This window comes from Labrus mixtus, chromosome 2, assembly GCF_963584025.1.
Source record: "Labrus mixtus chromosome 2, fLabMix1.1, whole genome shotgun sequence".
NCBI classification, from domain to species: Eukaryota; Metazoa; Chordata; class Actinopteri; order Labriformes; family Labridae; genus Labrus; species Labrus mixtus.
In genome coordinates this window covers 2666438-2687331 of record NC_083613.1, presented here as the reverse complement: position 1 = coordinate 2687331, position 20894 = coordinate 2666438, and the positions used below count along the sequence as shown (strand labels likewise).

The following is a 20894-nucleotide window of genomic DNA, read 5'->3' as shown; positions in this document are numbered from 1 at the left end:
GAATGCAAAGTAGAGCCCTTGGTGAATCTTCATTGTGGTTTTTCAGTTTCTCAATGTGTAAATAATATAGACCCTCGCTCTTTATAAAATTACTCAGACATTGTTTTACATTACAAGGCTGTAGTTTCATTTTTTTCACATCAGTAATTAATAGATAAGTTGCTGGGTATTCTTGTTAAAAGCGTCTCACCAAAGTTTTTGATCAAAAACAAAAAAGACTGGAGAGATTTTGACTCCTGAATTGGGATGAAGAAATTCTCCCTGGACTAACAACACATCGTTGATGTTGAGACAAATGTGGTTTTAACTACAAGCTTGAATGGGGATACATCTTACGGAGAAGTGCCTTTAATGGACAGTGGGTCCAGCGGGATTGTAAAGTGAAATACAAGAGTGTAAAGTAAATCCTGTAGGGGGCAGCAGCATGTTGCTCTCAGGGAAATTGAGTAGAAGGAGCTGTTGCAGGGTTGAAGTGAGAAGTTGGCATAAATGGGTTACTGACAGGACACATCAGGCACAGGTCGGTTACTGGACCGGAAAAAAAGCAATAATGCGAAAAGAAAAGGCATCCATATAGGTAGTCACAAAACATCATAGAAGATGAAAAAACATCACTAGGGCCAAAAATTACAAAAAAGTGCAAAATAACCAGAGACACAAAACAAATACTGAAGGATGTAAATTAATCTCGAATGACTTTAGGCCTACCTGTGACTCTGTGATGTATTAAGGGCTGGAGGGTCTCTACGTGTTTTTGCCTAGGGGTCATAATCCCCCCCATGACAGTTGATTACAAAAATGGACGAGAATTTAGTTTTTTTCCATATAGTGAGATGTTACTAAATGTTCAGGGACCTTTATTAAAACAATTGTGTTCATTTTCTTAAGTAACCGATCCCTTGAATATTTGCAGAGGAATCCACCCGAACCAAAGCAAAGCCATATGCTGATGCCTGCTTGTCATATGATCAACTCTCCACCCTCACACTCCAATAATCACCACGCTGCCAACTGAAGCAGAGGGGCAAACCCTACACACTTCTCCTCTCATTCAGCTTACTTAACGAGGGAATACTTGTCAGTGAGCTATTTATCGGAAACTTAGACATTAAAATATTTTTTTTTCTCGGAACAAGCGACGTTACATCTCTACTATTTGTCTTTGGGATCAACTAAAACGCCGAGCGCATTCTGCGCATTTCTCCACCAGGATTGTTCTTGTTCTTGACCTGTAAATGGAGTCATCTCTTGAGTTGTCAAACTCTATGAGCAGCGTGTCCTCGCTTCTAAATCGCTCCCGCACCTTTAAAGTTCTGGTGATCGGAGACTCCGGGGTGGGGAAGACCTGCCTCACACACCGACTCTGTGCCGGGGAGTTCCCCAGCAGAGTGGAGGCTACCATCGGGGTGGACTTCCGCGAGAAAGTCCTGGATGTCGACGGAGAGAAAATCAAGGTAAGTGACAAACTTAGTGCATCACATAAAGTAAAAACATTCAACTACAGCAAACCTCTGGTTCAACTCAACGTGCCACTTTTACGCACAGTGGTGATCTTCAATCCGATGTTGTTTTCAAATTCTTAACAAACTGAAATGTAAATGATGTTAGCTCTTAACCTAAATCACTTTCCAAAAATCTGTTCAAATCAGAGCTGCTCACTGGCTGTACAAAAGCCGAACACAGCCTGAACAAACCACAAAACACCCTGAAGCCCCATGTGTGAGAAAGGTCATCATAAATGTGTGTTAGATTCAATCAGGTGATGTAAGTGTACGTTTTAAACGTGACATTATCGTATTTTATCCAGCATTGTTAGCCTTAAATATCCCCTGAGGCTCTTTGGTAGTGTCCTGCAGTGTAGCTGGGCTGAATGAGTTATTTGTCCCATAAAACGAATGAATGGGAATTCTCTGGATTTCACACAATCGGCAGACCTAATGCACAGCTAATGCTGCTTGTAAATCACTCTGAACATTACATGCTTCATTAAAGAAAATAAATATAAATTCAGGTCTGATTTTGGTACCCTGCAGTTAAGGTGTGAACATTTTTAATTTATCACCATCTTGTAAATACAACTGACTGTTGTCTTTTAATACGCTGGGTGTGTGGGGTAGTTGTTTAGAACTGGAGCTGGTTATGAGCTTTGTGTACAGTTTTGTGTCATATGTTCAGCATTATTGTACCTGTCAAAGAAACATCTCATGCACCTCAATTGTTTGTGGATGTTGCCCTGAGTTCATCAAACTCAGTATCATTTTACCAAACCAAGTCTCAAGTCACCAAACATGAGTCCCAACACAAGCCAACAAAGAAAAGTTGTAAGAAAAATCATAGGTCACTTACGGTCAGACTGTGAAAAGTCAAAGTTTCAAGTCTGTCAATATAAGTTTCTCAATTGGTCTCATCTTATCAGGTCAAAGGTCAGTCCAGGTCCTAGGCTTAAAAAAATAAAGTTAAGCCTCAAACCAAGTGTACAGTATGTCCCAACAAGTCTCAAGTCAATCTCGTAAAGTCCTAATAACTCAAAGTTTTGTTAACCATGTCTCCTCTCTACCAGGTCAAGTCATAAGATCTAAACTGCCTTCACACACACACACAAGTCAAGGCAGTCATTTTAAGACTCAAGACAAGTCCCTATTGTAAATAATCCTGTCCACAAAGACTAGTTTTTAATCAATCTTTACACGTTTCCAATTTAATTCGAGGTTTGGTTTATCGAGTCAGGTCAAAATAGGTCATGTAATGTTAGCCATGTCTCCTGTCAAAACTCAGGTTAAACCAAGTCACAAGTCTATCACAACATGTTTTAAGACAAGTCATGAGACAGGTGGGTTAAGTTGTGAGTCAAGTTTAAAGTAAGTCAAGTCAAGGCTTGAACCAAGTCTCAAGTCTCTTCAGAAAGTTGTTAGTCCAAACCGAGTCGCAAGTCTGCCATGTTTCAAGACCAGTCATGGGACTGTTGGGTAATGTTGTGAATCAGGTCTCAAGCCAAGTCTCAAGTCAATGAAGTAAAGTGTTAGTCCAAACCAATTCTCAGCTCTATCATGGCAAGTTTTAAGACATGACATAAATCATTCAAGTCTCAGTAAAAGTCTGAAGGTAAACAGTTCAGGTCTCATGTCCACTGTCTCTTGCCATACAAGTCAAATCTCAGTCCAAACAGTTGGTCTGCCATCAATCAAATGAAATCTCAAATTCCTGAGGGCGTCCTAATCAAGCCACAAGTCGAAATTAACAAATGAAAAGCCAATTCCCAAGTTTTCAGAACTTCAAAGACTGTATGCAAAGATAAATACAATCATAACTCCAGTACATGTCCAGCTCTATGACCATGTAAGACCTGACACTTCTCTTAACATGAATAAAAATCTGTTTATTTAGAACTTTTCTAAAAGAGGGTTTTAGAGTGACATTCTGACAAAGCCCAACAGATAGATCAGACTTTCTAACCATCAGAACATGTTCCCTCTCTGTGATGACTCATTGCCATGCTCTGCATGTGGTGGTTTTTTGTGCCTGTTTTGTGGTATTTCACAACATGTTTTCTATTCCTTTCCGTGCCTTCCTACTCATTAGCTTCCTCTTTAGCCGTTTTCACATATGCACTCTGGATAATATCTAGATATTTACAGGAGGACTTCTCTGGAGATTCTCCCGACCTAGCCGTTCACATATGCTCCTCACAGCAGGGGACTTTACCTGTCTGGGGGTCCGCTACACAACGTTATAATGAGAATATTTGTCTTTATATCAATGCTATGTGTAATCCAATGGAATGACAACATCCACAAAAGAGAGGAGAACAACATACTGACGAACAGAAAACAGAACGCAGACGTTTAATTACGTGCACGGAGATCGTAGTGGTCGCGTGCAGACACTTTAGGTCACTATATAAACGTCATTCTCTTTCTATTGGCTCGAAATGAAATCTCTGGAGTATATGCTGCCACGTTCAGACATCAGCTCACTCGGACCTTCTGCAAAAAAAACACTAGGGGTCTGGAGGAGAAACTCCGGGTAAAGTCTGTGCGGAAAATGTGTCTGTTTGCGTTCACACATAGCCTAAAGAACCTCCGGGTAGACTAATCTCCAGAGTTTTTCAGGAGATTTCTGTATGTGTGAAAAGGGTTGTTCTTATGTTTTGTGTCCGATGCCCTCTCCCCTCCAGCTCCAGCTGTGGGACACAGCAGGACAGGAGCGTTTCCGTAAGTCCATGGTGCAACACTACTATCGCAACGTCCACGCTGTGCTCTTCATATACGACGTGATCCGCCCTGCCAGCTTCAACGGCCTGACCGCCTGGGTAGAGGAGTGCAGGCAGAACTCCCTCGGACATGACATCCCCAGGTAACTACACCAACACTCTGTTTGTACCAGTCTGTTCCAGCTCAGCCTCTCTCATTTGTCTGTCCCCGCTGTGTGACTTCCTCTCAGGTTCCTGGTGGGTAATAAGAGTGACCTCCGTGACCCCCGGAGGACCGAGGGCCAGGTCAACCAGGACCTGGCAATGAGTTACGCCAAGGCCAACGGCATGTTGTTTTTTGAGACTTCTGCCAAAAACCCACCAGACAAATGTGTGATGGTTCGACAGGGTAAAGGGGAGGTGCCTTATCAGCAGGACAAGCTGGAGGACATCGTCGTTGCTCTCGGCGCCAAGTTAAAGAGGCAGAAGAAAGTTTCAGGAGCGAACGCCACGGCGTGCAACAAGTCCTTTAACGTGAGCAGGAAACGAGCAGAGAAGGAGCAGTGGGCATGCTGCTGAGACAAAGAGGAAGTGTTGGACTTTCAGATGGCAGAATGTGACTTTTTACTGTGATTGTGTGTATGTGTGTGTGTTCATGTGTGTTTGTGTGTGTGCATGTATGTGTGTGTATGTGAGAGAATAAGAATATTATTTACGATGTTCACTTTTGACCAAAGATCAGAAATGCAGTTTTACTATACTTTCATATACAGCCCTACATTTTTAAAGAAAGGAGATGTAATACTGGAAATGTTGTGTAAATGTTTGATTTCATTGTTTACATATCTGACAAATAAAAGACTGTGAAAGTGTATTTAGTGGAAGTTCTGGTCCAAATTTACTTCAGTTTTTTGACATTTGGTTTCACAGAACTGGCTGTGGCTGTAATCCCATCCTGTGCTTTACAGTTAACCATAACTAATAGCTGTGCTGCACAATCAGTATGAGATTGTTTGAGCCTTGAAGAGACTGTGAAATGACAATGTGGCACAATGGCCGTTACATTTTGGTTTAATGACTGAGAAACTGACTTAAGCTGCTTTTTCAGGCACGTCTATGTTTCTCAGTACAAAGTCAGGTATATAAGATAACAGGAAAAACATTTCAACTTGGAAGTTATCATGTATCAGAGAAACTGGACATTTGAAAAACAACAGCATGACATGAATATTGCAAAAACACCAGGGTGTATAAATAACTGTCATGCAATCTGACTGGCATGATGTGGACACAAACGTAAAGGTAGAATGAAAAGGAGCTGGAAAGCCAACATTTGAAGAATTCAAAAATCGCTTATTTATTCCAATTCTCCTTCAAAATGATTAAAGAAAAAAAAATTTTTCCCAGCACACCATCATCATGTTAACGAAGTGTGAATGTCATGCCAAGTGTTAGTGTCGGCTGTTAGCCAGGCGTCCATCATGTGACTGGTAGTGTGTGTGAAAAAAGAAACAACAACCATACATGATAACACAATATACCTGGAACATCAGAAATACGTCATTTAAGTATAATTTTGGTAATCTATTGAATTCAGACTGCTAGAGCCTGAGATCTTATTATTAATGGGCAAAAGACATGATCATTTATTTAATTCAAATACTGGACTCCGACACAGACTACAGAAGTATGACCATGTGACCTACATTCATTGTGCTCTGGCCTGTTATGTAAGAATTGATTTGTAATAGTTTCTCTGTAATCTCTAACCTCTTAATCAAACGCTGCAGGTTCAGCTCTGCTTGCCACATTTTTGGAGTGAGTTTGCAAACTGACCTTCAAACTGGTGAGAATAGGCTTCCCTCACCTGCACTCCACTGCCCTGTAATCATCTGTGGGCCTAGTTTGTTTTCTTTACTAAGCACATTTGTGTTGTTGTTGTTGTTGTTGTTGTTGTTGTTGCAGTGTGGGTACAGGGCTTGGCATCATGTGTGTGTGTGTGTGTGCGTGTGTGTGGGTAACTTCAGTTTCCTGTCTCCACATTTTCTACTGAACATTCATCACTTCAGTTTATGAGTTCTGTTTTCACCATTGTGTATTTGAAACATGCTGTGCAGAATAAATCATTGTACATTTGAATTACTACATTTAATAGATAACTTGTTTTGTCTCTGACTTTAATATAATAACTGACATCCCTCTGTTGAACTGTTGAGGTTGAGCTTCTTCCTACTTTTTTAGGAAAAAAGAGCTAAAGGGTTAATTGTATTAAAAGTCACTAGATGTCTTTTAAAATGTTCCTGTAAGATTAAAATGACCACAGTTTGAAGATGTAAACATCTGTATATGCTGACTCATCATATATTGAGTAACTTAAATACAGTGTGATGTTAAACTTGATACACTCTAATACAAATCTAATCCTGGCTGTTCAGGGCTTCCCACCAGAGGACTGTGTGCAAATGGATCAAACATCACAGCAGTCATGCATCAGTCTTGTGCATGAGCACTGTGGGCATCTGGAAGTGTGTCACGTGTCGTGATTCTGTGTCCAATCGCTGATTCAGAGGTCGTCACATGAGGAGGGCGAACCTCTCCTGCTCTGGTCTTTAAACTCCTGCAGACCCAGCAACACAGCAGAGATACAGACAGCTGTGTGTGTGTGTGTGAGGCCGGGGTGGGGGTGGGGGAGGGGGGATAATGTGTGCAAATGCCAGTGTCACATTGGTGCAACATTCAGAAGGCGATTGGTAGAAGTCTGTCTCTAGACTCAGGGGAGGAAATAACTGAGGGAGGAGAGGAAGCTGATTTTTTTTGTTTGACATTTCGTGTTTTCTGTTCTCTTCATGTTCTGAATATTTGGTGAAAGTGGAAATAATCAAGAGATAGTGTAGGAATGTAATTCTTTTGTTTGCTGACTCTGAAAAGATACACACTAAAATCACTATTTCCCCTGAACACCAAGAAGATTCAAGGAGCTATGAGCAAAGGTCACAGGTCACATACTTACCTGCTGACCAGAGCCCGAGAACCCGTCTCCACATGTATTCATTTATGAGTGATAGTAGCTTAGTTTTGATTATCTGATTATGAAGTGGTATAAAGAGAACTCTAACTACCCTCTCTAGACGAACATTAGGCAGTCCCACCATGTTCCATTTTGCATCGACTTATTTTGAAGGGTGATTTGGCTTTCATTAACCCGAATACTAAAACCTAATTAACCATGAAAGAAGTGAAATATAATGAAACGTTTGAAAGTTACACATCCATTCGTAGAACCGTCTATATTGTTATTACATATTTACCACTGCCATCACTGTTTTTGCAAACTTACACCTCTCTTTTTTTTAACCAGTAAGAATGTTAAGTTCAATCCTTAATGTATAAATATCTTCTTATTCTTATTTGTTTATATTTTAAGTGCTTATTTACTATGTATCTATTCTTATATTGTTTTATTTGCTTTGATAACATGCTGCTGTAACACCACAATTTCCCAGTTTGGGATCAATAAAGTAATTCTATTCTATTCTATTCTATATCATGCATTGCTTGTTCAAGTAGATTTCTGGGTGGTTAATAACCATTTCTAACAGTTTGTAAGAGGACATGAGCAACACAGACTTAAGTTGTAGTCTTTGAAATAGTGACCCTGCATGATACTCAGTGACTGAAATGTATTTACACATCAGACTTTTGTCTTTTCAAAGGTTTTTCATATTCCGCCATATTGTAGGTAAGGCATTCATTATAAAACTTTACTGAAGCAGCTTCAGTGATGTCTGACAACTTTAAGAAAGTGTTGCAAATGTCTCATGAAGATGTTGATTTGTCATATATCACATGTCCTCTTTTACTTGATTTGACCTTGTGTAGACAGAGATGATTGCCTCAGAGTTCTGCTGAATCAGCATGATGATGATAGTGAGGCTCTGCAGTGACCTGGTAAGCTGACCTCGTTGCATTCCTGGCCTTACTTCCATTTCCCCTCCCAATGCTACACATCTGCTCACAGGTATCACCCTAAACACCTGGTACTTGACTATGCTGCCCTCTGCTGGATTGACCTGGGACTACAATGTGTGACAAATAATGTCTAGTTTACTTTCTTTTTTTTGTAGATGTTAATCCTCCAGTTCTTCAGAAGTAATTCCTATAGGTCAATTATGCAAAGCCTGAAATATTTTATTTTATTTTTTAGGTTTAGTTTTTTTTTTATGCATGGTTCAAAGGGAAATATCTAACTTAAACCTATAGGTTCCCTTTTTTATTTAGTAAATAAGTTCTTTGTAATCATATTTCTCAAATCTTTTTAATTATCTGCAAGGTCTTTCAAGGTTGTGATTGTGCTTGTTTTTTTGTCACTGATAGAAAAAGACCTTTGTTAAAGAGTGTGAAGCAGTTATTCAGCAGAAACAGACATCGCTCTCTCTAAAGCTCCTGCAGACTCCACTGCCAAAACCAGTAGTTGAACCTTGTAGAACACAGGAAATATCTGATGTACTGCTGCTTGAGCGGCTACTTTGTGTTACTGTTTGACTTTGTTGTTATAAAGGTTTGACTTTATGTTTTCCCAATTCAATTTAAAACCTCTAAACTATAATACACACCTAATGCATGCACTCTATGAATTCACATTAAAGAAGAAAAAACACTTTGAATTACCCAATAAAACTAGAGTTGAAACAAACACATTCCTTTAGATGTCTGTGTGGTTCATTGAACGCAACACCAAAGCAGCTAATTCAAGAAAGTTCTGTGACCCTTAAGGCGGATGCTGATTGGTTGATGTTTTCTTTCAGAGGGCTGAAACATTGTCAAAGATGCAAAGAGTCCTTCCCTGATAAATACAAGTAAAAACAGGACATTAATGTTGTATATATTTGTAGTTTAAGGGAAGTGGAACTTCGATATAAAGAGGGCCTCATAAGAACAATGAGAGGGGTTTCAATTCATGGCTACCAAGCTCCTTAACTTACCCTCAGATTTAAATAATAATGGGGAAACAATAAGTCATCCACATGATTTTTCTCCTACTTGAATAATAAATCAACTGAATTCCTGTTGTGTTAACAAAGTTAATATTTTTAGTATCTATATATGCAATATATTTGAATGAATATGAAATCCTGTTCAGCACTTTGTTGTTTTATTACATTCATAACTTCTTTATTTTTGCGTTTCCTCACAAAAACAATAATCTGCTCACTTTGTGCCAATTCCTCTGCCTCACACACAACGCCTCACCTCGCCTCTTTCCTGTCTCTTCCTCTGTTCACGTCCTTCATCAGCTGTGTGTTGCAATGAAGCGATTTAAAGCACAACTCAAGTTTAAATTCTATTTCAGCCTCAAACTGTTTGACATCAGGTGAGTCAGGTGTTTGAGAAAGAGGCTTGTTTTGAGTGACAAGGTAAAATGACATTAAACAGGAGATTGATTGATTGATTGATTGATTGATTGATTGATTGATTGATTGATTGATTGATCCAAAAACAACCAATGAGTGTGTTTATCTCACAACCATCCTGATCTCACTGGACAATAATGAAAAAAACAAAAACACTTTGAATGCTTTCTTTTGATAAGAGTCTTTAACAACTACAATTATCAAAACAACTTAATTATTTTTTTGTTTTTATAAACTAGAGTAAAGTGAAAATGGAAGTCTGTTTTGTTAACTAACAGGCTCAGATTGTTATTCTGTCTGACATAATTTCAGAAAGGACCCTACGGAGAGAAACATGTTTGTTAAAGAATAAGAAGATAAAGAAAAAGGTTGTTATCACCAGACTCCATTGGGAAAAAAACCTCTGCATTTTGACCTTGAATGGTTAGTTCTGATCCAAACAAAGAGCAAATGAAGTCACCCTTTGAGCTGTAGCACTAGCATTGTTTGAAAAGCTTTGGCACGGACCCATCCTCAAAATAACACAATCTAATACACAGTTTCACACCGATCAGAGAAAGTCTGGTGTGAATGAAAGTCTTCATGATGTTTAGATTGACATCTTCTCTCGGGGGCCTGAAACATTGTCAAAGACACTAAAGCTGTCCTGCCATGTGAAATAGATTTTAAAAAACCACACACGTCCTTATGATATGCTTGTGTTTAAATGTAGGCTATTGAAATCAAATATTCTAGTCCTCCATCGTATGTTATACATTGTATTATCATTTTAAGTACTTGGACCTACTTATTTTATTTAAGGTTACACAAAGGACACAATTAAGCACAATACAATCTTGCTTAATAAACTAATCAAAACTAGTGAATACGCCAAAACAGATAGAGTAACGGCTAAGGGAGATAAACCTCTGTTTGCATGTTATAACCACTGGAGGGCGACAAAGACACTGCATCGTATATGGATTCTAAATGAACTGTGGTCATCAATACAACACACAACATCATTAAAGTCACTCATGACGTTTCTATATGAAAGCAGAAATGACGTCATCTCTCGTTCTCACACCTCTACGTCTAGATTTGGCTCGTGCATATTGCAGGTCTACAGAAGTAGTGGGGCAGTGTTGTTGTGTTATGCAACCACAGTTCACTGTCTCTTTCCATGCAACCAGATGGGACTGTAATCCTCTTGAAAGCAGCCTGAGGGATGTCTGATCCTGCACTCACAGCAATGGCAGCATGATTTCAAAGTATTTTAGGGCTGATTTCTACACAGTACCATGTCCAATGGATAATCACCTGCAGCTCATGTGACGTAGGCCAACTTCAGCAATGCTGCGTCTGTACAGAAACACTTATATTATAGAAAATGTTTTATATCACTGAACTATAAGACAAACTCAAAGTAAAACTATCAGAAGACTATCAAGAGACCATTACGCTCTCACACTATTCCATCCTCTAGGGGGCGCGGTGGAGCAGAATTCTCCTCTGGAAAGGGGGTGTCCACCTTGCAATCAGTATTGGACAGCTGCTCAGCGCTCCTCCTCAATCATCTTTAAAACCTGCTTGAAAACGCGGATAGGCACTCATTTACCTGCTGCTAATAACCGAGTAAACATGTTCTGCAGACGGGCATTGCAGAGGGTCGGGCCGCTGGCACGGAGGGTTTTCGAGCCAACATCCAGAACCGGTGAGTCGAGTTGTTGATTGTTGACACTTTAACAGTTTGGCACGCTTTGTTTTCAAATTAAAACAGCAATTAAGGTAAAGTTGAGCTTTTTTTCCCCCTGTCTCGGGCATATGCTTGCTCCCTTTGAATCAAACGAATGGATTAATTGGGATGTTTTCTGACTGACTAATGGACTTTAAATCTGCTCAAAGTGAAGCCTTTTAACTTGTAAAAATCTGTTAACTAAAACTAAACTTCTACAAGAGAGGTTTCTTTTCATCAGCATAATCTATAATGTATTTGGAATATGTTTAAGTCCGAAGAAAGATGCGTTTGAGTGCTTTCCATTGTGCAGACAATCAGTGAGGAGGAGGAGGTGTGTCCTGCTTTGGGAACACGCAGTTCTTGCAGAGTGGTTATGAAAGAGCGCATCACATACACGACACTAACTCGTCTCATTCTTCGTTTTTTTTAACTAAGCTGCATGAATTGCATTCGGTTTTTAATGTTAACGGGGGAGTTGGGATCATTTTGCAAAGAAATGCCAAATTCAGAGCGATTCACTGTGGTAGTTACACGTTGTCCTAGGACCTCTTTGAGGTTGACCACATGGCGATCAACCGTGCTCTGCAGAAGTTTGAGCCCTCCTGAATTCTGTTTTAAAAACGTGGCTTTGTCTACAACGAGTTAATATATATTAAACCTGTGGTGACTTAAAATAAATTTTGGTGCTGCATATCTAATTATTAGCCCCCTTGGGGCGTTTGCATGTAGTGTAGAGGGGGTTTGAGGCTCACTTGTATTTTCAGGATGATTGTTCTTTTCTATATCATTCGGTGTCTAAACATGTGGAATTCGGCCTGAGGGTGAACTGCTGCTTTAATTTCCTGTAAAAAAAAAAAAAACCTCAGGTAAGACTAGCGTCTCCCTGAAAGACAAGTCTTCTTTTAGCAGACTGATAAAATGTGGCAGTGTTTGCCAGTTCTTGCTGGTCGCCCTGCAGGTCTGCATACATCCCTGCCCCCTCCTCATCTATCTCAGTGAGCACAGTGACAGACAGTAGCAGAAGAGCACCTTCACACAACTATATGTCCACACATGTGTCTCTGCTATTATAGCAGCCATCTTGCATGCTGTTGCCTGACATGCGTGTCCATTTTTACAGGCTTGTACCTCACTGCAGGGATTAACTGATTACTCGTATAAATAACCTGTACTTGGACTTGTCCTACGTAGTGCTGCTGTGTCATGGGTATTAGAGGACTTATTACTGCGTGTACTCAGTATCCACAACATTACAAGCTCAGTTTTGGTTTCCTCAATGTGGCTTGACTAATTAATCACATATTTGGCCTGATCCAACAGCCAGCTTAGATCAATCTAATTTGGCTCAAAGGTAACTGAATTGACCGAAACCAACCCTTGAACTTGCCAAGGAACACTATTTAAAATCGTATTAGTTTCATCAGAACATAAATCAAAATCTGAAAATGATGTATTTTGGTTTCACAGGGTTAATGTGCCTGGCTGTAAAGTCACTACTTCAGTTTCACTACTCGTCTTAAAACAGCAATGTGTCATTTTTCTTTGGATTGAACCAAAACAATTGAAGGTTGCTGCTTGTTTGACTTATTTTGTTCAATGCGCTCAAACTAATCTAGATTGCCTTTATCCTGCCATTGTGCTAAGCAAACTATCTGCTCGAGTCAGCATCAAAATGTATCTATATGTTACCATTTTAAACAATACTTTCCAAAAAGTCTTCGCCTAATGAAAGTCACTTCTGAATTTGACCTAACTGAACAAAGGTATCTTTAAATGAAGAAACCTTACTAAAAGGGAATGCTAAGTAGGCTAATGGTTTGCAAGTCCTAAATAGTTAACCTCCATAGAAAGTAGAATTCACGCAACATGGCCACCTAGGGTCATGCTTTGACTCCATGTATTGTGACCTTTGTAAAGGTCACCACACGGCCCTCATGAAGATAAATCAAGCTGCAGGTTCAGATGAAAGTTGTCTATTGGTTCCTTTAGGCAATTCCTTTCTAATTGACATTTAATACAAACAAGTTTACAGGGACTTTACATATAACACTCCTTGATATTTGGAAGTCAAGGTTTGCTACCTCATAAGATGTAACTAACATAAATGGGCAGGGCAGTCGGGGAGATCATGACTTGCAAAACCAGCTTTTACTTTTTATGTTTCAGTGACAATTGATTTAAGAATGAGATCTGGTGGTCAGCTGTTTCCATTCAATTTGAAACATTTTTATTAATGGAAACTCATCCCAGTATCATGTTAACCTGTGAGTGATTGAACAGGTGACACACTTTCATGTCTTCATATAGATACAAGCTGCCAGAGTAAAAGTCACAGGGGAGTTATGATTAGCTTAAACACACATGTAACAGGGGAAGGACAAAAGGGGGTGTGTGCCGTACATTGTGTTCTCTTGCTGCTTCAGATGGCCCACTCAGCTTGCTGAGTCAACCATGTACACACAGATTGTGTAAATCATGCTAAAGATATCATATGTACTGTAAACCTGTGCATGCACACCATCCTTGTGGTGTGTGTGTGAGGTCTAAGTGGAAAGAGATTAGGCTGAGGCAGTGTTGCAGGGCGTTTTATTTATGGCCTCCTCTGCATGCACCACTGGCAATCCTTTAAACACCAGCAAATCAGTTTGTGCAGAGTTTTTAATCAGCCAAACTCAACAACAGCATGGAAAGCATTTGATGGATCATTAATGATTCCTGACACATGTTGAAGGACTAGTTCCTAGAAATTCAAGCCTACTTGCTTGTTGTTTTGGAGATCGAGTCCGTCAAGCAGGAAGTGCTTCAATGTTTGTTTGTGTGTGCTGGGGGTTTAGTTTAAGGACAGTTTGGTGTTTAGTTTGGCTGCTGCTAAATCTTTCCATCTCCTCTGCTACAAATGAGCAGAGCTGTCTTGTGTAACTGGATTAAGGGATGATGACACATTGACGCTATCAGAATGCAGTCTGCCAAGTGGTTCCTGAAACAACCTATTAATTCTTAAACAAGCTGTCCTTTTGCCCTGACTTTCACTTATTATCAATGCTCACCCTGCATTCAAGGGATGCCTGAATAATTGGGGTGGGAACAAGTAGTCTTCAGGTTGAAATCATGGGAAGGCTTTCTTGAGACAGGGAAAAAAAAACTTGGAGGAAGAAATTGTACACAATCTGTGGAGTTCAGACTTGATGTCACATGATGTAGAAACATGGCTGACCTTTAAGTAAATGTTGGGGTGGGAAAAAACATTTTATTAATGCATACAAGTGTTTCCCTCATTAATAATATATTAAGCATGAACTATTCCCCAAACCACTACAGCCACCTCCAACATTTGAACCTTTAATATAATGTTTTCTTTTTTGTGTCTCTCTCCAGTTCCAGTGCGGCACATGGCCTTTGGGATCCCTGGTGGCTCCACCAACATGGCGTACTTTGTTCTGTGTGGAGGAGGCCTCACTGCTGCAGTTGTCTATGTGAGTACTTGTTAGAGATTTCTGCACTCCAGGTTAATGAAACACCAGTGCAAGGCCTGACCTCCACTTCCAAACCACAGCAGTGGCTGTGATTTTTACATTGTGGTGTCTTGGCTAGTGTGAACTGGGAACCAGTTAACATGAAGGCTCAGGTCAGACACTGAGACACACAGGAGGTTCTTTGTGTGTTCTACACACAGCTATTGTCCAGCCAGACTTCATGTGTACTGTCAGGCTCTTGGCAGCTTTGTTTTTACTGTTAGGATAAGGTTGTATTTTGTAATACTGTTATCATTTGTGTGCTGCAATACAATAAGTGCATATCTGCTCTCTTTCCCTCAGGCCTACAAGACGGTCAACGGTGATAGTGAGCGCTATGAGGACAGACTGGCCAACATGGGCTCTGCAGCAAAGGGTCAGTAACACAAACAATCAAGAAAGCACAAATGATGTTGCATTTTCAATCTTAAGTCCACAGCTGGATTCTGATTAAGTTGAAATAGCTGTCCTAATAATTGCTGTTATTTAATATGCTCAGTGATTGTATTTAACATCTTAGTCTGGTATGTTGAGAATCTAAAACCTGTTGATCAGCTCATAACAGACTACATTATTATTGTGCAGAAACATCACCAAATGATGTGTTAATTACAAAGTAAATAGAACTCTCAATTTGTGCATACACTTTTATTGTGGTTAAGTAATCAGAAATCCTGAGATACTGACATTTTACCCTAAAGCCAATATAATATAGCATCAAGATGCAAGTTGTCAAGATTTCTGACATCATTTCTATTTTTGTTTCTCTTTTTTTGTAGAGTTTAATTAAAGAAATATAACTCTGCTAGCTTGATTTTCTCCAGATTATTTTGAGACTTTTTAAGATTTATTTGAGGGCTTTCATGCTTTTTTTGGGGGGTGGGGGGGAGAGATTGGATAGTAATAAACAAGGCTACCAGCAACCACATTATTTTGAATGAATTATCTTAATTTTGTTGGGAGTTATTCAAATAGTCAGTACAGTATTCAGAGAGTGAAAGCAGACGATCTTTCTTGCTTCTGTGGGTTCTGGCTTCACCACCCAAACATCCAACATGGTAGACTGATCTCTCTCAATGGCTTTAGCTCTCCTGTCAGTTTTGATTTCTGTCAGCAAATTATTTGTCTATTCAGCCTGTTTGAGCCCGGCACAATCATGGCCCTGCGCCCGCAGTACCTAACTACTAACGGGGGATAAGCAGATGACTGCCATTAGTTCAGTTGTATACATGCAGCCTGGAAGTTAAAGCTCAGCTCCATGGAGTACTACAGGTACCACCACACATTATGCTTGACCTTGTGATGATAAAGGGATTGCGGTCAAAGATCATGCATTAATTAAAAGGATAATAACTGTATACTTTCGTTTTCCTGAGCTGCACGAGTTGATATGTGCTCAGATTTGTTTGACTTCTCTTCGTTTGCCTTTAAAATTTAACTTCTTAGATCAGATTAATTTATCCCACAATGGAAGCTGTGACACACTATGTGCAAATGTAAGCTGTTCTTCAATATTTCAAAAATTCAACCAGGTTGGAATAAAACCCAAACCCAAGAGCTTCACTAGTGTGCTCTTCATGGCACCGCAACAATCATACACTTTTTCCCAAAGTTCCACAATTGGGTATCTTAAAAAAAAAAAAAATGCTAACGTTTGATCCATTTTCTGGAATACTTTACGAGCCATGCTTGTCGCTACAAAGCTGTTTAGGGGTAACTGCTAATGCTAACTAACATGCTCACTGCAGGGAGAATATCACCATAGTGATCAAATGAAATGTTAACCTTAGAATTCTTTATTGGCTCTTAAGGATTACCTGATGGAATTTAGACTTAATTGTGTAGATGACAAAATGTAATCACAGTAGACTTTGAATAAGGATTTTATCTTTGTGGTAGAAAGCATTGCAATCCATTCGAACCAGAACAGCCATGAGGGGCGCACGCTCAACAACTGAGTTTAACCCGACAAGACATTTTGATTTTAACCTCAAGTTTCAACGTCATGCTAAACGGTGGAACAACCAACCTGCATGGCTTTTCTTTGAGCCACATTAAAGATGCAAGAATGCAATGATTTACATGATCTTGTAAGTTTTCAAGAATTATGAGACCTATTGAATTTGAGTGTATTGCATAGTGGTGCCTTGAAATTAGATAATCTGTAAGGCTACATTTTACTTTTGAATTCTGGCTTGAGCCATTAAACATGGCCATCAATCATCACTTAAACTCCATAGTGATTATAAATATGTAAATTCAGCTGTTTTTATAGGCATGTACTAATTGTCTAATCAATAATCAGCTAAATACTGCTGAATCATTCCCTTGTTGGTGTCTCTGTGTACTCAAGATCTGTATAAAGGATTAAAACAGTTCCTTAGTGAGTGAGACCCACAGCTTCAGTGAGGTCAGCAGTTATATTTCTGTCCTGAGGCTGACATATAAGGATGAAGGATTATCCTTCACTTTGCTAATATTATGCTGCTTTACCTTTGGCCCCTTAAGACATCAGCTCCTGACCTTCAACAATAGAATGGTTGATGGTATTCTTGCCCATTCATTTACTTTGATGCCATGTTTCTTTGAATTTGTACCATCAGAAAAAGTTCTGTTTGACCCCATCACTGTGTACTAACTAATCAATACATTTTTATTTGTATAGCGTCAACTCATAACAAGTGTTATCTCGAGAGACTTTACAAAAAGCAGGTAAAAGACCTTACTTATTATGTTACAAAAAGCAGGTAAAAGACCTTACTCATTGTTATATTACAAAGATCCGGCCTATCCATCATGAGCACTTTAGCAAAGCAGTAAAAGTTACAGTGGTAAGAAAAAACTGTCTTATTAAAAGGCAGAAATCTTCGGCTGGATCCCCGGCTCATGAAGAAACAGACTTCACAGGCCTAGACTGCGCCGGGCTTGGAAGGGGATAGGGGGAGAGATGGGATAAAATGCAGGAAGAGGGATGTGTGTATATATATATAGACTGCACTAATGTGTTCCTTTAATTACACAAACCAGTTTAAAAGCCCAAATAATTTTGTTCTCATGCTTTGGACATTTTATTGTTAAGGAAATATTTAATCTTAAATCGGATAATCCACAATGAGCACTTTTTTTTTTTTTGCCTGACACACAAGAACTGTTCATGTGGTTACATTGACCCACAAATCTCAGCTCCATTTATTAGCTTTATTTTCAGGAATTTTTTAGTTTCTCTGACCACAACATCAAATAAATAAAGAGACTGCATTTATTGATTTTTGGATTTCAACTTTCTGTAGCTCCAGAAGAAGCTGCTCCTGCACCAGAAGCCGCAGCAGTACCAGAAGTGACGTCTCCAGCAGCTGAACCTGTCCCAGTGGAGGAGGCACCACCATCCGCTGAAGTTGTTGCCGACTCAGAACCCACCCCTGCAGAACCCGTGGCAGAGACGGCTGCTGAACCTGTCGTTGAGGCAGTGGTGGAAGAAGCACCCGCCGTGGCCGCTGAGGTGGTGGTCGCTGAGGCTGAAACTGAGCCAGCAGTCGCAGAGGAAGTGGCTGCAGTCGCAGAAGTAGCTGCAGTCGCAGCAGCAGAAGAAGCTGCTACACCTGAAGTAGTGGAAGCTGCTCCTGTCGCTGAGGAAGTGGGTGCTACAGAGGAGACGCCAGCAGAGGCCCCTGCAGCTGAGAGCACTGGTACGGCACCAGTAGATGAAGCCCCTCCTGCTGAGGCAGAGACTGGCGCGCCAGCCCTTGAGGCTGAGGCTGCCCCTGCTGCAGAGGTGGCTGCATAAAGCTGTGATGGCTAGCTAGTTTTCCCAGAAAAGGAGGGCTGGGGGTTAGCTGTGCTTTGTCCAATCTCCCTGAGCCCCAGAGAAAGGACTCGTGAACCCCCCTGTTTTTTAATAGTGGGTAATACACACACTTGCAGAATAGTCGGGGGTTCATCAGTCTAGTTTTCTGGGGCCTTCCTGCCCTTACCTCACCCAAACCTTCTGTCCCAAACCAGAACATTTGGCATTAGGCTGCCTGTGTAGATTCAGTTCAGAACAATCGAGTTTCTTTAGGGATTTTACAACCAGAGCAAATCCAAATCATGGTTTGGCCGATGTAGAGTGTTGAACTAGGTAATAAAAGGGATAGAACCATGTTGACGAGTAATGTTCTTTAAAATGAAGTGCCCTTAAAACAGGTCAGCACTGCATTTCCTTCCTGTTAAAATGTCAGCAGGGGGAATGAATGCAGCCAATTTGATTGTTGACAATGTTCAGTCTCATCTGTTAAAATCTTTCTCTGCTCAGAATTTGCTCACATTCAGCTTGTATCTCATGAATCTTCCCATTTTTAGGTTAGGTTTGTTATGCAAAATATTGGAGAGATGAAACCTAATGTCACTGTGCTTCATTCAGTTTTAACTGTCTGTGTAAAGTTTGACCAAAATCCAGTTTGCTTCTCTTTTCCTGGCTGGAGATCTTGTCTAGTTTCCTTGGCTCTAAATAACATCGTATTTTGCACATCTCCTCAGAGCCAGTCCAAATTATTTTTTTTCCTCTCACACCATCAGATACTGTTATTTCAATGATTTGTCACTTCTCCAGTTATACAGCAGTCTGCAGCCCAGCCTACTTCAAGGTGTTTTTTTGTGTTCAACTCACTTCTGATTGCTCTTTCCTCTTTACATGTAAGACTTAACTCTTTCAGGGAACTCTCTTCCGTTTCTGTTGTCAATATAATAATACAGTTAAGATTTCAAAGAATAAATATCACTGGATCGATATTAAGATGACTTTTCTCTTCATTTTTTGCTACTACATGTTGACTTGTTGCATGTATGGTCTCTTCAGTGAATATCACTCGAACATCATCATCTATTTTTAAATTGACATGCATTTAAATATATTGCCAAGGGCTTGGTAGCATAGGTTTACTCTGCAACATTCTGATCTGATCCACAGTAAGCATAGAAACAACTGTATTGTAGATGTAGACACCCCCCCCCCCCCCCCCACCTGTAGAAATGCTCCCCCCTCCTGCTGAATCCCTGAGCCACGTTCATGCTTTAGAAGGCTACCCTAAGGCCTCATTTAAATTCTACACCCCGGATTGTTTTTGTGTGCTAAAAAAAATGTATCCGTCAAGTTGGTGGTACATTTTGTTATGAGCTTATGATGCAGTAAAGAAATTTAATACTGATCAATCATTCAAATAGTTCATAATGGAAGTCTTTGCTCTTACTAAACAAATGTCAACATCTGTGAAACCAAGTCTGTGTGAGGGCTAGACTCTGAACTTCTGCTCAGGAACAGTTATGTCCTTCACAAACCAAAACTTTGTAAGCAACATAAGTTTTATGTATTTCTAGTTTCCATAGGTGAATGCTTTTGGAAGGATATCAAAACATTTCCAGCCCATTGCCCTCAACAGGTTTCAGCCAAGTCACTGGTTTTTGTTTGGTCAGCTTTGAAGGTAAAGGTAGTGGAAGCTCAGTCCATGGAGCCTTGGCATTAAGGGAGTGATTTAAAAAAAAAAAAACATTATCTAGTGTTTATCATCAGGTTAGTTTGCTTTTGAAGGGACATCCTTCATATCTTCTGTTTTGACACTAAAGGGACAATTTAAGACTCTAATGTTGACTTTAAGGGGAGAGGTCCTCACAATCAGTCACCAACCCTCACATAGGTGTCTGTCATTTGTTAGCTTGACTATATAGTATATATTGTCATGTTGTATAAGAGGGGAGAAAGCCCTTCAGGCACCACTCTTAAACTGTCAGATGGTAGTGACTGGTCCTGCTCAACAAGTCAAAAGAAAACGTGTTTTAATTCTGCAGGAAGTCAAGCACATGCATGAAGCTTAACTGTGTCCTTTCAAAGACTCTGGTGAATGTAGATGTTAAACCACAGATTAGTTTTGGCCTCTGATTTGTCGTCTTAATTGTTAAAAGTGCAGTTTTAAGCAGTCGATCAGACAGATCGAGACTAATCCTAGATTACAATGCTTGTTTTAGGATGTTGTTGTTGCCTACCTGGATCAGTTGGCAGACAGGTTAATAAGACATTGTTACAGGTAATCCGA

At 39.9% G+C, this 20894-nt stretch overlaps 2 protein-coding genes across 2 annotated transcripts; both read left to right on the top strand.

Moving 5' to 3' along the window:
* The first annotated feature begins 833 nt into the window (after window positions 1–833).
* Window positions 834–5063, top strand: LOC132980839 (ras-related protein Rab-33B-like). The gene is made up of 4 exons (XM_061047192.1): window positions 834–1081; window positions 1211–1454; window positions 4175–4353; window positions 4441–5063. Exons 2-4 carry the CDS (start codon window positions 1236–1238, stop codon window positions 4766–4768), a joined length of 726 nt encoding a protein of 241 aa, XP_060903175.1. The 5' UTR covers window positions 834–1081; window positions 1211–1235; the 3' UTR covers window positions 4769–5063.
* A 6050-nt stretch (window positions 5064–11113) lies between these two features.
* On the top strand, window positions 11114–19600 carry LOC132981115 (fibrous sheath CABYR-binding protein-like). Its single transcript, XM_061047429.1, has 5 exons — window positions 11114–11293; window positions 14693–14790; window positions 15133–15205; window positions 18120–18395; window positions 18429–19600. Exons 1-5 carry the CDS (start codon window positions 11221–11223, stop codon window positions 18611–18613), a joined length of 705 nt encoding a protein of 234 aa, XP_060903412.1. The 5' UTR covers window positions 11114–11220; the 3' UTR covers window positions 18614–19600.
* Window positions 19601–20894: the final 1294 nt, after the last annotated feature.

Bases quoted from the DNA above. Each gene is read 5' to 3' on its own strand.
- LOC132980839 (XM_061047192.1), top strand. From the start codon at position 1,236: ATGGAGTCATCTCTTGAGTTGTCAAACTCTATGAGCAGCGTGTCCTCG. The intron at 1,455-4,174 runs GTAAGTGACAAA...TCTCCCCTCCAG, and splicing joins TCGACGGAGAGAAAATCAAG to CTCCAGCTGTGGGACACAGC. The intron at 4,354-4,440 runs GTAACTACACCA...ACTTCCTCTCAG, and splicing joins CTCGGACATGACATCCCCAG to GTTCCTGGTGGGTAATAAGA.
- LOC132981115 (XM_061047429.1), top strand. From the start codon at position 11,221: ATGTTCTGCAGACGGGCATTGCAGAGGGTCGGGCCGCTGGCACGGAGG. The intron at 11,294-14,692 runs GTGAGTCGAGTT...GTCTCTCTCCAG, and splicing joins CGAGCCAACATCCAGAACCG to TTCCAGTGCGGCACATGGCC. The intron at 14,791-15,132 runs GTGAGTACTTGT...TCTTTCCCTCAG, and splicing joins TCACTGCTGCAGTTGTCTAT to GCCTACAAGACGGTCAACGG.